The 14,663-nt window shown below is 56.0% G+C and overlaps 1 protein-coding gene across 2 annotated transcripts; it reads left to right on the top strand.

Annotated features, from left to right (window-relative positions):
* The first annotated feature begins 218 nt into the window (after window positions 1–218).
* Window positions 219–14,311, top strand: nckipsd (NCK interacting protein with SH3 domain). Of its 2 annotated transcripts, none has more exons than XM_088637106.1 (13): window positions 219–611; window positions 6,137–6,249; window positions 6,795–7,002; window positions 7,201–7,276; window positions 7,436–8,091; window positions 8,223–8,393; window positions 9,891–9,977; window positions 10,456–10,594; window positions 10,786–10,866; window positions 11,215–11,343; window positions 11,751–11,843; window positions 12,093–12,265; window positions 13,203–14,311. In XM_088637106.1, exons 1-13 carry the CDS (start codon window positions 441–443, stop codon window positions 13,431–13,433), a joined length of 2,328 nt encoding a protein of 775 aa, XP_088493232.1. In that variant the 5' UTR covers window positions 219–440; the 3' UTR covers window positions 13,434–14,311. The 2 variants fall into 2 exon arrangements, with proteins under 2 accessions (XP_088493232.1, XP_088493233.1); XM_088637107.1 differs by lacking the exon at window positions 219–611 and adding an exon at window positions 2,548–5,073.
* The last annotated feature ends 352 nt before the right edge of the window (window positions 14,312–14,663 follow it).

Here is a 14,663-nt window from a genome sequence, read left to right on the forward strand (position 1 = left end):
TCGTTTGTGATTCTTATTTCCCCTTTCCCGTCCTAAAATATATTTTTTAAAACACACACAGCTAAATAATGTTATTGTTTCTGTTAAAATAGGAAGGGGGCGGCAGACGTTAACATCGCTTTACAGAGTATGCATGAATTTCTGCTCCAGTTGCAGGCGGGCAGCGGCGTCTGCTGATGAGCTGCTTTCGGGGGCGTGCCCGTCCGGTCCATTTCTGCGTGCGTGCGCGCCCCCTGCAGTGTTTACAAGCGTTTCGGGCTGGCCGGCGGTTCAGCGGGGCAGGCAGGGAGAGAATCGGGAATAAATCAGTGTTTATCCCTCCCCCTGTAGAGTATACTTGGATTCCGGACTTCAGAGGGAAGAATTACCCTCTTGTCCGCTTCCCGGAGCGCTAGCCTGTGAAGGAGGTGTGATTATTATTATTTATTGCACGGCTCGGCATGTATCGGTCCCTGTACGCGTTTCGCTCGCCGGAGCCCAATTCCCTGCCCTTCGCCGCCGGAGAGACCTTCCTCATCCTGGACAAGAGCAACCAGCACTGGTGGCTCGGGTCCCGGTCCAGCTCCGGGGAGACCGGCTACATCCCGACCTCGTACATAGAGAAGATTCAGGTGGGTCGCCACCGGGGGCTGGTTGGGGGGGGTACCGCGCACGGGTGTCCGAGAAGGTGGGGGTGTCGGGCCAGAGCTGGGGTTCCGGGGGGGGGCACACGGACTCGTCTTTAATTAGCTCGCTGTAGTTGTCCCGCGGGGTGTCAGTGTTATTGCTGTTGTTATGATTGTGATTGATTTCACCATGCCGGGGTGACGCGTCAATGCTGGTCAGGATGGCTGATGGAATCCGGTAAGATCTTGCAGCGCTGTGCATGGGATAATGCAGCACCCCCCTTCAAAAACAACACGAAAAAACAGCAAGCGAGCTGTGCGGTGAACCCCTAGTTTGAGTTACTGGGGGGCACCCCCCCCCCCAACCTGTGTTTGGGTCTGCAGAGCACAGTCTGGACGGTCCTCCCGCCGGCCCGGCTGCTGTCCGGTCTGTGTCCTTGCGCCGCAGGCTCTGGAGAGCAGCCGGGACGGTAAGCGAAGACGGAAGACTGGCGAGGGGCAAGTTTAGCATCCTGGTATCGGTTCCCTCTGGCAGGTTTCGGAGTGAGGGTCGGCGTCGGTGCTCAGCACAGCGGGCGAGTCAGGGTGTGGTACAGTGTCGGGGTGCTCTGTGTGGTGTTGGGGCTCGGGGCTCAGGGCTGCAGGGGGCAGTGTTTGGGCTCATGGTGCAGTGGGGATCTCAGTGCAATGTTGGGACTCAGGGTGCAGTGTCTGTGCAGTGTTGGGACTCAGGGTGCAGTGTCTGTGCAGTGTTGGGGCTCAAGGCTGCAGGGGGCAGCGTTGAGGCTCATGGGGCAGGAGGGTACTCGTGCATTGCTGGGGCTCAGGGCAGCATGGGGCAGTGTCGAGGCTCATGGTGTAGTGGGGTGCTCTGTGCAGTGTTGGGGCTCAAGGCTGCAGGGGGCAGCATGAGGGATGAGCAGGTTACCCTAGAGGGAATTTCTAGAAGCCCATGCTTCTCACCAGATGGACTTACGTTACGTCTGAATGAACAACTCCGAGGACAGCAGCAGACTCTGTAGGTATTATTTCCAGAATTCAATAACAGTTGTGCTCCAGGCTCAATCTCCACTAATCTGACTGTGACAAACGGACTAGGAGGAGAGGATAGAAATCACATTTGTGCGAGAGAGCGAGAGAGACGGATGTCAAAGGCATTTGGGTTCTGTATATACCAGAGGGCGAGAGTCTCCCGGCGTGACGGCTTTGTGCAAAAGATTAAAACGTTAAACCCCGAGACACTGAAGAGATTCCAGCAAATTCCTTTTTATTTGATATCTTCTGTTCTCTTCCACAAATTGCGTAAATAATCTCTTTTATCTACTGGCTCTTTAAACGCTGACGAAGAGCCGTAATCACTGGAGTGGGAAGAGGAGATTATTTAGTCGCACTGTTGCGTGATGATTTAAAATCCACAGTTCCTGCGCTGCCTTGTTCATTTGCTGAATCATTGAGTTTTTGGATATTTAGTTATTTGCTCAGTAATCGGCAGTGTGGTTATTCAGTCCTGAATAATTCAGTTATTCACATTCATTTATGAATGTGGTCTGTTTTTCAAATAATAGCGTTGCTCAGTAATTCGATTAACTTGATTGCAGTCTTTGCTCATTCAGGTATTTAGCTGCCCAGTCTCTGAACAGTCAGTCATATTATCTCATCATTGTGCTCGTGGGCTGGCAGGTTTTTAATTAGGATTGATTAGGCAGCGCTAATGGCTTTCGGTTGAAGACTACAGCGGGGATTCAGTTTGTATCGATCCTCCAAGCTGTCGGCTGCCAGGTTAGTCCACTCAAAGCGATGAAGTAATTCAAGTTTTTTTTTATTGCAACTCTCTTGCTCGTGTTGTCAGCACACTGGCCACGAGTGGATGAGAGAGTGTGTGTTGTCCCCCCACCCCCAGGGGTGGAAAAACTAATCTGCCACATTCAGAACCGCGGACTCGCCCGCCCCCCCTCCCCACAACCTCTCTCTTCAGCATATACCTGATCCCAGAGGCCTGTGACTGGCTGTGCCCTTGTATCTCTATACCCCGTCTGCTCAGTGAGATGAGCACTAAATCCCCTCAGCACTGCCTAGCCTCCTGGCTCTCAACAGCTTCCTGTTTTCTGTGCTCATATTATAATGTGCTCCCTTTTTCATGCACCCTTGCTTCCTGGCTGATAAGTGGCTCTGAATAAAACCGTGCCCAGATGCACGAATGTCACTGCGCGCGCGTGCCATGAGCAGAGATCTGCTCCACAGCTGTCTAGGCCACAGTCAGCCCCTCGCTGTCTCCCCACAATGAGGTTATTGATAGGAAGAGCTGCAGCTGCTCTGTAGTCTGCAGCCCGTTCCTGTCCTGTCCTGTCCTGTCCTGTCCCTCCTCTGGCTGACCCTGTCCCGTTGGCTACAGTGAGCTGGGCTGCAGCCGCCGATGGAGAACGGACTGGGAACGAGACCGGCTGGAGAGGAGGGGACGGGGGTTTTGCCGGGCTGAGCCGCCCTTCCTGGGAAGAGGCTGCAGTAAAGTGGGCTGGGCTAGTCTGCCCTGGGCTTGGCTCTGCTGGATGGAGACTGGAATGTGAAGCTGGAGTGGACCGTTTTTAGACAGCGGGCTTGAAACGGCCACCCCCCACCGGCACAGAACCAGCACAGAGCCGACCCAGGCCTCCAGGGCCTGTGGTGGGCTATCTGTGTTGTGTTAATGTGACCCTGAGGCCCGGTATTTTTAGTGCTGGTGATTTGAGCTGTGGGGATTGCAGAGATTTCTGAGGCCCTGTGGGGCTGTGATGCACAGCACAGTCTATTTCAGAACGGGAGGATAATTAATTAATCCACTAACGGGGTCCAGCAGCTCTGCCCTGCGGGAGACTGGTGGGCGGGTGGGTGGATAGGGAGTGGGTGCATGACGTGACGATGGTAACTTACAGTCGGCCTGCAGCTGAAAAGTAAAGCAGAGAGCTGAAGTCAAGAACGTGTGTTTGTCTGAATAAAGGTATATGAGAAAAGGATAAAAAAAAGATATAATAAAACCGAATGTGGTGTTGATACAGACAAGTAACACAGGAAAAAGCAGAGGCTGGGCTTTCCAGCTGTGCTCGAATGGAATTAATTTGAATTGAACTAACCTTCATTGCCCCTAAGGGAATTTGTCTTGCAGATCAAGAGCTCATAAATATATAACGTATACGACGATAATACAGTACAGCGACGGTACAATACCATAATACAAAACAAGATTCAACCACATCACTCGATATCGGAACTCTTCCAGTACCGAAAGATTGAAGAAACAGGCAATTGGATTGTAAACAGTCTACAAGCAATAATAATGAAAGAAGGTCCCTACCTGCCAACAATTCTTTCATTGTTCATCAACTGAATGTCTTTCGGCAAAAAGGATGTAAATGCTCTCTTGGTGATCTACAGGGGATCTGGCACCTGAGTGGATGAGAGGTCATCTAAGACCTCCTGTGCAAGATCAATAATATCTTGTCGCTGAGTCCAAGAAATGTGCTGGTAATCGTGCCCCTGGCCCTGATTGCTTTGTTCAGCTTGTTTTTGTTGTGCAAGGACAGGGCACCTTCCCCCCCCGAAGGCCTTAGGGTTAGGAGGCTCGGAGTGAGAAGTGTCAACGTTGTGCTTTCTGCATTAAAACTCTTCAGCTCCCTTGAAGAAAACTCCCCCTGTTGCTCCTTCACTCCGCCAGGGAAGGGATGGGGCTCGCACACACAGCTCAGCCCGTCGGACCGTGGGCGCGGCGCGGCTCTGCATGGCGGCTCCTGTGCTATGAGAGCTGGCGGTGGGGATTTACTTGCAGGCGTGAGCAGGCGTGAGCAGGCGTGAGCAGGCGTGAGCAGGCGTGAGCAGGCGTGAGCCGTGCGAGACGCAGCTGGCTGCGGTTCTCCGGCCGGCCTGGTCAGCTGGCGGAGCGGCCGAACGCCAATGCGATGTGTCCGAACCCGCTCTGGAGCAGTTCCCATATCCGCGTGGAGACGATAGAGAGTGCTTTTGAGGTTAATTAAAAAAAGAGGGTGTTTTAACACAAGGTTCGTTCAGCACGCAGGTCAGCAGGTGCTGATCACTCCGTGATAGAACTGTGCCACAACGAGCTCCTTAACAGTGCCGCTGTGTGTGTGAGAGAGCGCTTGTGTGCAGTGAGCAGAGTGCTGTAGTGCACTGAGCCGGGTGGAGTGGAGAACAGCCCAGCTAACTCAAATGGGGTGAGTCTTTCACTCTGGCTTCGCACGGAGTGCACGTCGGCGGTGGGGAAGGGCTTCTGGAGCAGCTGTTTTGCAGCCAGGCCAGCAGCATTGCGGTTCCCGGTCCAGGCAGAAGTGCCCCGCTGTTCAGCACGGGGAGTTTCCTCCGCTGTGGCTGCACAGACTCCGAGAGTCAGAGGGAGCCCCGTCCTCTTCAATGATCTCATCATGGAGATTCTGGATAATCCCACTGCGCTCCTCCTCCCACGCCGTCTGGCTCAAGAGAGGTAAAGGTAGCAGGGGACCGGAAAGGGAGAGAGGTAGGGAGGAAAGAAGAGAGGAGGTTGTCTCCCCCAGGGGGTTTTGGGAACCACAGAAACACTGCAGTGCAGTATACAGTGACACTGATTGGCATAGCACTGGGAACTAAATACAAACCGCAGGGTAACAAATCAGATTCCCACTGACATTGCGGAGCACTGAGAAACTGCAGGGTTGGATTAGTTAAGGGCTTGACAGGTCAGTCTCCTGCTGCACAGCAGTCCGAGCCACTCCAGGCTTTGTGGTCTTACATGTGAGCTGGATTATCTATTGAACCGCAGCGTAACCTATTTGCAGAGCAGCTCGAGCCAAAACAAAGTGCAAAGAAAAGCAGATTTAAAAATAAAAGCATTTTGGCGTAACCACAGCTGAAGGCAAGATCTGTTTCTTCCCGTTGAAGGTCTGCGGGGATGCTGCCTTCGCAGACTGCGCTCTCTCGCTGATGTGCATGTTTGGATGTCGGCTTGTTTTTGGCTTCTGAGTTTCCTGAGCAGTTCTTCTTCCGTGACAGCGTGTCCTTCCTCTCAGGAAGGAACAGACAGCAGGAAGCACCGTGGCTTTAGGGGATGGGGAGCAGCTCACTCCCCCTTCCTGTTAAATATCTCCTCCTTGTGGACCTGTCTTGTGGGCTGTGTGCTCTCGAGTGTTGTTGGAGCCTCTGTCTCCTGAGGACCTCCCCGTCTCTGCTGATGGACACCCCCTTCTCCCCTTGGGCTGGTTGTGACGGTCAGAGCTGCGTGTTTTTCATGCGAGAGTCAGCCAGGGCTACCGCGGCGCTGCTGCTAACTGACCGGACTCTTCAGCTCCTCGGAGGGCTCCGCTGGGTGGATATCGTGTCGGTCTAGTGGTCAAGCCCTGAGTGAGTCGGCTGCAGTGGCTGCCTCACTCTGGGAGTCCACTTGGGCGCCCCTGAGCGATCGCTAGCTTGTGCGCGGTGCGAGCTGGCAGGTGACTTTGGAGATGCAAGCCAGTAACCGCCTCTCCTTCCTCCTCTTCCCTTCTCTCCCCTCGCCCCTTTATCCATCTCAGACCCCCGAGCACGACGAGGTCCTGCAGTCCGTTGACCGGGCGATTGAGGCCATCCACAACTCGGCCATGAAGAACGGGGGCAAATACAACCTGGAGCAAAGGGACATGCTGCAGTAGGTCACTGCCCCCCTCCCCCTCCTCCAAGGACACACTGTAGAGCTTTGTTCCTCTGTCTCCTTCTCTCCTCCTGGACCTTGTCCAGGGCACGTTGTGTGTCTGTTTGCCATTACTTTGGCAGCCCTATCTCTGCTGCCCTGCCTGTCTGCCTGTGACAGCAGGGAGCCAGCAGAGCCATTGCTCTTCCATGAACTCGGACCAGAGGGCACAAGTGGAAACTACGTGGGTTTAGGCTTGTGGGTGGTGGTGGGGGGGTTGTGGAACAAGCTGCCCGGCCATTGTGTTGAAGCCGGTACACTGACTTCTTTCAAGAAACGGCTGGATGGGATCCTGGGATCAGGAAACTCCTGACTTCTCAATGGATCAGATGGCCCAAGTGGCCTCTGCTCTTGTGTGACCTTTGAGAAAGAAATCGCAGCTCTTTCACAGACTTTGATTTATCGTCTATTATTTCAGGTCCTCTCAGGTGGTGCGGTGATATGTCATGCGTATCATGCGTGTCGCAGCACGTGCTAAGCATGTACCGTGTGTCTGGCCGCAGGAAGTTAATTCACCACAGGAAGGAGACTCTGTCCCGGAGGAGCCCGCCCCCCATCAACCACAAGCGCGTGCTTCCCTCCTCCGCCAGCGACCTCGCCCTCGGCCAGTCGCACCCGCCCAACGGGCTGAGCCGGGCGTACGGGCGGCAGGCCAGCGAGCCGATCGCACACAGCCCGGACAAGGGGTGTGGAGACGAGGGGCTGTACCAGGTATTGATTGCACTGCTGCCCTGGGCGCTGACAATACACTGGTGGACCCGGACACCGACCCCTGGAAGTGACTCCCGACCGCTAATGACACCCACACAGCGACGCGCTGATAGCCTGGCATGCTTCCACAGACAGACCGGCACATAGGGCTCTGGCACGGCGCAACCGTGTCCTACTGAGCGTCTCTCTGCCTTCCAGGTGCCCCCCCAGCCTCGCCGAGCAGCCCCCATCACCCCGCCGCCCCCGGAGAAACGCAGAGGTGCGCGGAGGCCAGGTCAGTCCCTCCCCAACTCCAACGTCTCTCTGTCTTGCAGCCTGTCTCTTTCTCTTTCATCTACCTGACTGCCTGTTGGTTTTATCTGGACGAATATACGTCCTCCTCTCCCCCTGGTGTGTAGGAGAGCCCGGCAGTGACCCGATCTCTTCTTTTCAGAACCAGAGGTGCCTTCCAGGACTTCCTCAATCCTCGCTAGCCCCGCCCTCTCTGCCAGCGCCGGCCCATCCCCCTCTGTGAGCTCCGCCTCTTTGGACTCAGGCTCCACCCACTCCCCTCCCTCCTCAGATACCAGCCTCCCCAGCCTAGCAACCACCCCCCCACCCATCCCCAGCCGCACAAGAGCCCCGGCGCCGAACCCCCCTAGCTCTGTGTGGCCTCCCCAGCCAGAGACTGAGCAGTCAGCCTCCCCACTGCCTCAGTCCCAGTCCGAACCCCCTCTCCCTAAAAAGCAGGCAGCCCCACAACCACACTTTCTCCCTGGCTCTCGGCCTTGCACTGCCTCCCCACCTACCTGCCCCGGGGACCCAGCCAAGTCCAAGCCCAGCCCCACCCCTCCCCCCGCCTCCCAGACCCCGCCCACCAGCCCCGCCCACCCCGCTAAACCCAGCCAGGCAGGTCCCAGTGGGGGCGTGGTGGGGCGCGTGCCCAGCACCATCGGGGCAGAGCTGATCGAGCTGGTGCGCCGGAACACCAGCCTGAGCTACGAGCTCTCGCGCGTGGCGGTCGGGGTCATCGTGGGTCACCTACAGGCCGCCGTCCCACAGGTGGCCGACACCATGGAGCAGGTCCTCCTCTCCCTGGTGCAGAGCAAGGTGAGCTGCTGCAGAAAGCTTCCGTCTCCAGCGTTCTGTGCGGAGCCGCAGTAAAAATTACTTTGTCCCACTACCTCCTTATCTCCCTCTCTCTACCTCCTCCTTGCCTCACCACCTCGCCCCCGCGCCAGGACCTGGGTGGGGCTCTGCCCCGGGGACAGGTGTGCCACGACGAGCAGCGGCTGCAGGTGATCTTCGAGGACCTGGCGCGGCACAAGGACGATGCACAGCAGCGCAGCTGGGCGCTGTACGAGGACCAGGCCGTCATCGCCTGCTACCTGGAGGAGCTGCTGCAGATACTGGTCAGGCTGGCGGACTTGGGGCAGAAGTGCACAGCCTCTCACACTGACAGACACACAGAGCTGAGCACAGACAGACACACACACACTGATCTACACACACACAGATGTGTGCAGCCTCTCACACTGACAGACACACAGAGCTGAGCACAGACAGAAACGCACACACTGATCTACACACACACAGACCTGTGCAGGCTCTCACACAGACAGACACACAGAGCTGAGCACAGACAGAAACGCACACACTGATCTACACACACACAGACCTGTGCAGGCTCTCGCACCGACAGACACACAGAGCTGAGCGGAGACAGACACACACTGATCTACACACACACAGAAGTGCGCAGCCTCTCACACTGACAGACACACAGAGCTGAGCAGAGACAGAAACGCACACACTGATCTAGTCACACACCCTGATCGAGAGACAGATGTTTTGCTGGCTGTCACACTGATAGGAAACACACACAAGCACACACCCTGAGCTATTCAAGCCTGCTCCCCTGGTCCCTGGGTCTTCTCATTTCAGCTCCATCCGAGCTCTGCTGTAATTAATTGAATCCCTTATGTGACATTCGCACTTGCTCAATTAGTCGCATTAATTGTTTGCTGCGAAGTATAAAAAATCGTAGCCCTTCTGTGATGGTGTCGGATGTAATAGGAAGCTGGCTGAGCCCCAGCAGAGCGCTTGTTGTTTTCTGTGCGGTGTGCCGGCGTGTAGTCGTCTGCAGATGTTCCTCTCCTCTAGTATAGGGGAGAATCCTTTCGTGGACCGGAGTAAATGTTTGTGTCGCCGGTGAGGGGACTGCGTTGGGTTCTACGCTGAATGCCGTCTGCAGGCGCGTGGGGTCTCTAAAGCGCAGCCTTGGTTAGCCTCAGGGGTTGTAACTGCGCATTCCCACGCGCCACAGAGTGGGGAGTGCAGCGGGACGTGTGCTCCACCTTCCCACTCCCCAGATCACCAGTTTCCATCACTCAGTAAGCCGGGCTTCAGCTAGAATTAACAACGAGTGGAAAACTGCGATCCTGGGGGACAGAGAGTTCGGCTATAAATCTTGATCTGTAGCCGGAGCGGTGTACACTGGGCCTGCACCTCAAGAGTCACGCCCTGCGCACACACACCGGTGAATGCCGGCCACCAAGTCTAAAGATAGAGAACAGTCCTGCTGCGATCGACGGGCCAGGTGATGCGTTGAATCAAGTAACTTAGAGATCCTTTAGGACCACAATGTCAGCCCTCTTCAGCCCTCGGGGGGTAGAGTTCTGTTTACTGCAGCAGATTACTCGCCTGTAGTTTTCAGGTTTTATTAAACTGGGGTCCTGTAAGACTAACTGGAATGGGGATCCCTGCTAAACCCCTGTATGCTTTCTTATCTCTGTGTCTGGCACCTGTGCCTCCTTGTGAATAGTACTCTCCCACCATATACTCCATGTCTGTGCACTGGGAGTGAACCGTACCCTCTGCCCTGAGGCCCTCTGCTCTGTGCCCTGCAGACAGATGCTGACCCAGAGGTGTGCAGAAGGATGTGCAAGAAGAACCACTTTGAACCGGTCATCTCTCTCGTCTCCTACTACCAGATGGTAAGACCTTGGTGTGCGCAGGGGCTGCAGTCCACGTTTCAGGGTGTAAACGGAGTGGTACGACAGCTGTGTTAGAAGTGGGATATGTATTGAATTGATCGTACTGGGCCCACAGCTGTTGGGGCTGTATTGGAAAGTGTAGTGGTTATACACAGGCTCGTAGCGTCTATCTACTGATACCAAGCTGTGGACTATTGGAGTCAGTCCTGTGTAGGACTGTTGGCGCTGGAAAGATTCATGAGAGTAGTAAATGTGGCTATAATATGCAGCTATAGGGCTGTAGGAAGAAAGTGGGTGTCTAGACAGTTTGTCTTGATATTTCTGGAGCCCTTATGCTGGGCTCTCTCAGAGCAGCCTTGCTTGTAGAGTGTTATGTTAGCCAGTAGGGGACTGTACACAGAGGTGCTGTATTGTGTGCTGGGGTATAGGAGTCAGACTGACTGATGACACCTCCCCCTTCTCCCTGTGTGTGTTGCAGGAGCACAGAGTGGCTCTCCGGCTGCTCCTGCTCAAGGTGTTTGGGGCCATGTGCAGCCTGGACGCCTCCCTCATCTCCACCCTGCTCAACTCCGTGCTGCCCATGGAGCTGGCCCGCGACATGCAGACCAACACGCAGGGTGAGGGGGCGGGGGGGTCGAAGGAGGGAAATCGGATGGGCAGAGAAGAAGGGGAGAGAGGGGAGAGGAAGGAGGAGGGCGGGGAGTGGGGAGGAAAGGGGCGTGTGAGTTTTTGGGAACAAGTCTGTGCTGGTGAGGCGCTTCAGTCTGCCTCTGGCGATGATCCGCATCTTTTCCTTCTTTCCCCCCAGAGCACCAGAAGCTGTGCTATTCTGCCCTGGTCCTGGCCATGATCTTCTCGATGGGAGAACAACTGCCTTTCCATCACTACGGTAACGGAAAGCAACCTGTAGAAACGCCATCGCTACCGTAACTCATAGTAACACGCATCACTAGAGTGCAGTGTACCAGCTCCGTCTGTGGGGTGACATGTCACGTGACCCCCCTAGCGCCCCCATCACTGTGCTTAGCTGAAAGAACAGCATCAGCATCAGTTACCTACGGCGACACGGTTGCTATGGTAGCAATTTACTTGTTCCTTTGGCAACGCATTGCAAACTGTTTCTAGTAGTCACGCGTCAGGCAGGTTGCACACCTTTCTCGCCTTCGTATTCCGTTTCCTCTCCCTCGGTCCGCCTGACTCTGCCCCTGTCTGGGCCTCTCTCTCCCTCTCGATGCAGAGCAGCTGAACGGCGGTTTTCTGCAGTTCCTGCTGGAGGTGATCGAGGAGGGGCTGCCCTGCGACACCGCCGAGCAGCTGCCAGACCTCTGCATCAACCTGCTGCTGGCCTTCAACCTGCACCTGGCCGGTGAGTCGAGGGGGAGGGGGATAGAGATGGGAGCCGAGACCTGCAGTATCGGCATGGTGATGTGGCCGCCTGTCCGGCTCCCTCTAGTGGTGGTTTGTCTGTCATTGCACACACACACACCCCCCCCAGCCTCCCAGTCTGTCACAGTGCATCTTTGTCAGGTCGCAGTCCATGAGATTGTGTTGTCAATCGACTTGTCTGGTTAAATAATAGCTAATAAAAGAATGAGGAAGAAATGGGGGGCAATTTGTAGGTAGAGAGAAGGGAGGGGAGGCGGGATGAGGGAGTTTTTGGAGGTACAGAGTAATGTAACAGCAATCTCTACTCCACCCCTTCCCCGTGTCTCTCCTCCCCCCTCTTTCCCTGTTCTGATCTCTGTTTTTCTCTCTCCTCCTGCCCCCTCCCAGTGCCTGCGAGTAACCTGATCATGCAGACTTTGGTGAAGAGGCACAACGTGAAGATCCTGACGGAGAAGATCCTGCTGCTCCTCAACAGAGGAGGTGAGGTGGAGGCCTTTCTGCCCTGCCCAGTGTGCAGCCCCCAGTGTCCAGTCTGTGCAGTGCGCAGGGCCCAGTGTCCCGTCTGTGCTCTGCAGTGCCAGTCACATTAAACACGTGCTGTACACTTCTGTCCTGTCCTGTCACACTGCAGCGCTGTGTGGGACTGGACTGCATGCTGTCCTGTGTCCTCAGAGTTCGCGCAGCGTTGACGTGGTCTTCTGTCACTCTTCCTCTACCCCCCGCCCCCAGACGACCCCGTGTGCGTGTTCCGGCACGACCCCCCGGCGCCTCACTCCGTGCTGAAGTTCCTGCAGGACGTCTTCGCCAGCCCCGACACCGCGCACATCTTCTACCGTACCGACATGATGGTGATGATCGACATCGCCGTGCGGCAGATATCCGACCTGTCTCCGGGGGACAAGGTGGGGTGCTGACCGAAGCACACTCGGACACGCTCTGGGGCGGGGCGAGGGCGAGCGTGTTGTCTGTGTGCCGGGGTTCCCTCCTCTCATTCTCGGGAAACCCCCCCTAGTCATTTGTTGTTTTTCTCCCCTAACATCCACATACTTAATCACAGGCTAATTGACGTTTTTCATTCTCGATCTCTCCTAAAATGTTTGTACCGTGTGGCGATCGGTATCGGCCTCGTGCACGAGCCCAGCCGTGAGCCGGGTGACATTTGACGAGTTGGACTCCGTCAGAAAGACGGACGCTGGCTCATCACTGTGGGTGTCTGGTATATTCTCCTTCCCACCTGCCCACCTGCCCGTGAAGAGCTGTTGACTCCGAAGCGAGGGAGAACGGAGCCTGTTGGGGAATCATCTGCTTTAGCTGGGATGGTTTTGAAGTGTGTGAACAAGCAATTCAGTCGAACACCTCGACTCCCAGTGCATTAGGGATGAAAACCAGCCAGTGCCATCACGGGGACTCTGTCGCGTGTAGCGTCCACACTGTCTGCGCTCTTCTGTGGAGACTGAGATATGTAGAGAAGGAGATCGCTTGCGATATCTTTCATTCTAGGGGGGTATGGTGACGCTCTGGGGCCCGGGGTTCAGTCTGTGTGGAGTCTGTATGGTCTCCCTGTGTTTGCATGATTTTCCTCCAGGTGCTCCAGCTTCCTCCCACAGTGCTGGTGGCTTAATTGGCTTCTGGGAAAGTTGGCCCTGCTGACAGTGTGTGGTTGAGATGGAGTGGGGTCCCAAGCAGGGTGCACCCCGCCTTGCGCCCGTTGCTTGCTGGGATAGGCCCCGGCACCCCCGCGCCCCTGAACTGGAAGGACCGGTTGGGAAACGGGCGGAGCTTTCATTCTGCCCTCTTGTCCTTTCCCTGTGCCCGATCCCGCCTGGACTCCCTCTGCAGCTGCGGATGGAGTTCCTCTCCCTGATGCACGCCATCGTCCGCACCACGGACTACCTGGAGCACCGGCACCGGCTCCCGGACCTGCGGGGGGCGCTGCAGCGCATTCTGGGCGAGGAGGAGGAGGAGGCGGGCGGAGAGGAGGGCGCGGCGGCCCGGCAGATGGACAGGCTGATCGTGCAGGAGATCTACAGGGAGTTCCCCCGGATCGCCGAGCCCGAGGAAGGGCACTGACCCCTCTGAGCTGCGGGCGGAGAGGAGGAGGAGGAGGAGGAGGGGAGACAGCTGAGCAGGGAGCAGGAGGGAGAAGGGAGGCGAAGACGATGGGAAGAGAGACGGGGGGGGGGGGGGATCGCAAAACCTTTACTGCAGAGCAGCATGCAGGAGGTCCAGCTCCTCCTTCCTCTCTCTACTCCTCTTCCTCGTTCTCTTCCTGTCTCCCTCTCCCGCTGCCTCTCTGCTCCCTTCCCTCCCTTCCTTCTCCCCTAGCTCCCAGAATCCTCTCCTGCCCCCCTGCTGTACGTGAGCAACTGGCAGCCTCATCTCAGCATTGCAGTGCCAGCGCCACACTTGAAAAAGCTAAACGGCGTATATATATATATTTATTTTAATATATTTTCTTAAGTGTCTGACCCAGTAGCTGCTTGTGCTGCCTTGACAGTGGTGAAACAGGAACGATCGGATGGAGACGGATGGCTGGGCTGTGTGCGATTCTCAGGTCGCCTCTCCAGGGCGGTGCAGTGCGGTCCTGGGCATCCCCCATGCTGCAGGGGGTGAGGGTGGGACGCTCTCTGGTGGGGACTGGTCATCGGAGAGTTCCAGCGGGCGTCTGTGTCTTCCTGTCAGGAGTCGGCCTGGTCTCTCGTCTTGGCCCTCGTCTTTCGAGACTCTGACAGCTCCGGGGCTCCTGAAGGGTGGGTCTGGGGGTGGTGTGTCGTCGTGGGTCTCCCTGATGTCGCTCTGTGTTGCAGGAGGTGCTGCGTCCTCCAAAATTCAAGAGCCCTGGCTGGCTCATACCTGCTTTACCCCCCCGACAAGCTCTCTGCTGTTGTTGTGCCATTCGTGAATCAATCTGAGTGCCTGACAAATTTCATAGGGGCCAGCTGCAAGTCTTACAGAAAAAACATTGGACAAGTCAGCATGAGACAACTTCTACAATCCCCGTCTCCCCCCCCCCCCCCCCCCCCCGATGGCAAAGGCTAAAGTTTGTGGTCAAGGTCCAAGCTAATCATCCCCCAATCCCTCGTCCTGTGCACTGACCAGTGACCTTTGAGCTTTAACCTCTAACCTCTAACCTCTAACCTCTAACCTCTAACCTCTAACCTCTAACCTCTAACCTCTAACATCTAACATCTAACCTCTAACCTATCCAGAGGGTCACTCTTCAGTTGGGCAGACAAGAGTCTCATCTTCGAGGTGTAACGCTGGGGCTCTGCTAACGCTCTCCGCCCTTCTACAGCTCCG

Source organism: Lepisosteus platostomus, chromosome 6 (genome assembly GCF_059453375.1).
Source record: "Lepisosteus platostomus isolate fLepPlt1 chromosome 6, fLepPlt1.hap1, whole genome shotgun sequence".
Taxonomy (NCBI): Eukaryota; Metazoa; Chordata; class Actinopteri; order Semionotiformes; family Lepisosteidae; genus Lepisosteus; species Lepisosteus platostomus.

Excerpts from the sequence above, each read along its gene's own strand:
- nckipsd (XM_088637106.1), top strand. The coding sequence starts at position 441 with ATGTATCGGTCCCTGTACGCGTTTCGCTCGCCGGAGCCCAATTCCCTG. Across the intron at positions 6,250-6,794 it reads GAGCAAAGGGACATGCTGCA|GAAGTTAATTCACCACAGGA; the intron begins GTAGGTCACTGC and ends GTCTGGCCGCAG. Across the intron at positions 8,394-9,890 it reads AGGAGCTGCTGCAGATACTG|ACAGATGCTGACCCAGAGGT; the intron begins GTCAGGCTGGCG and ends TGTGCCCTGCAG.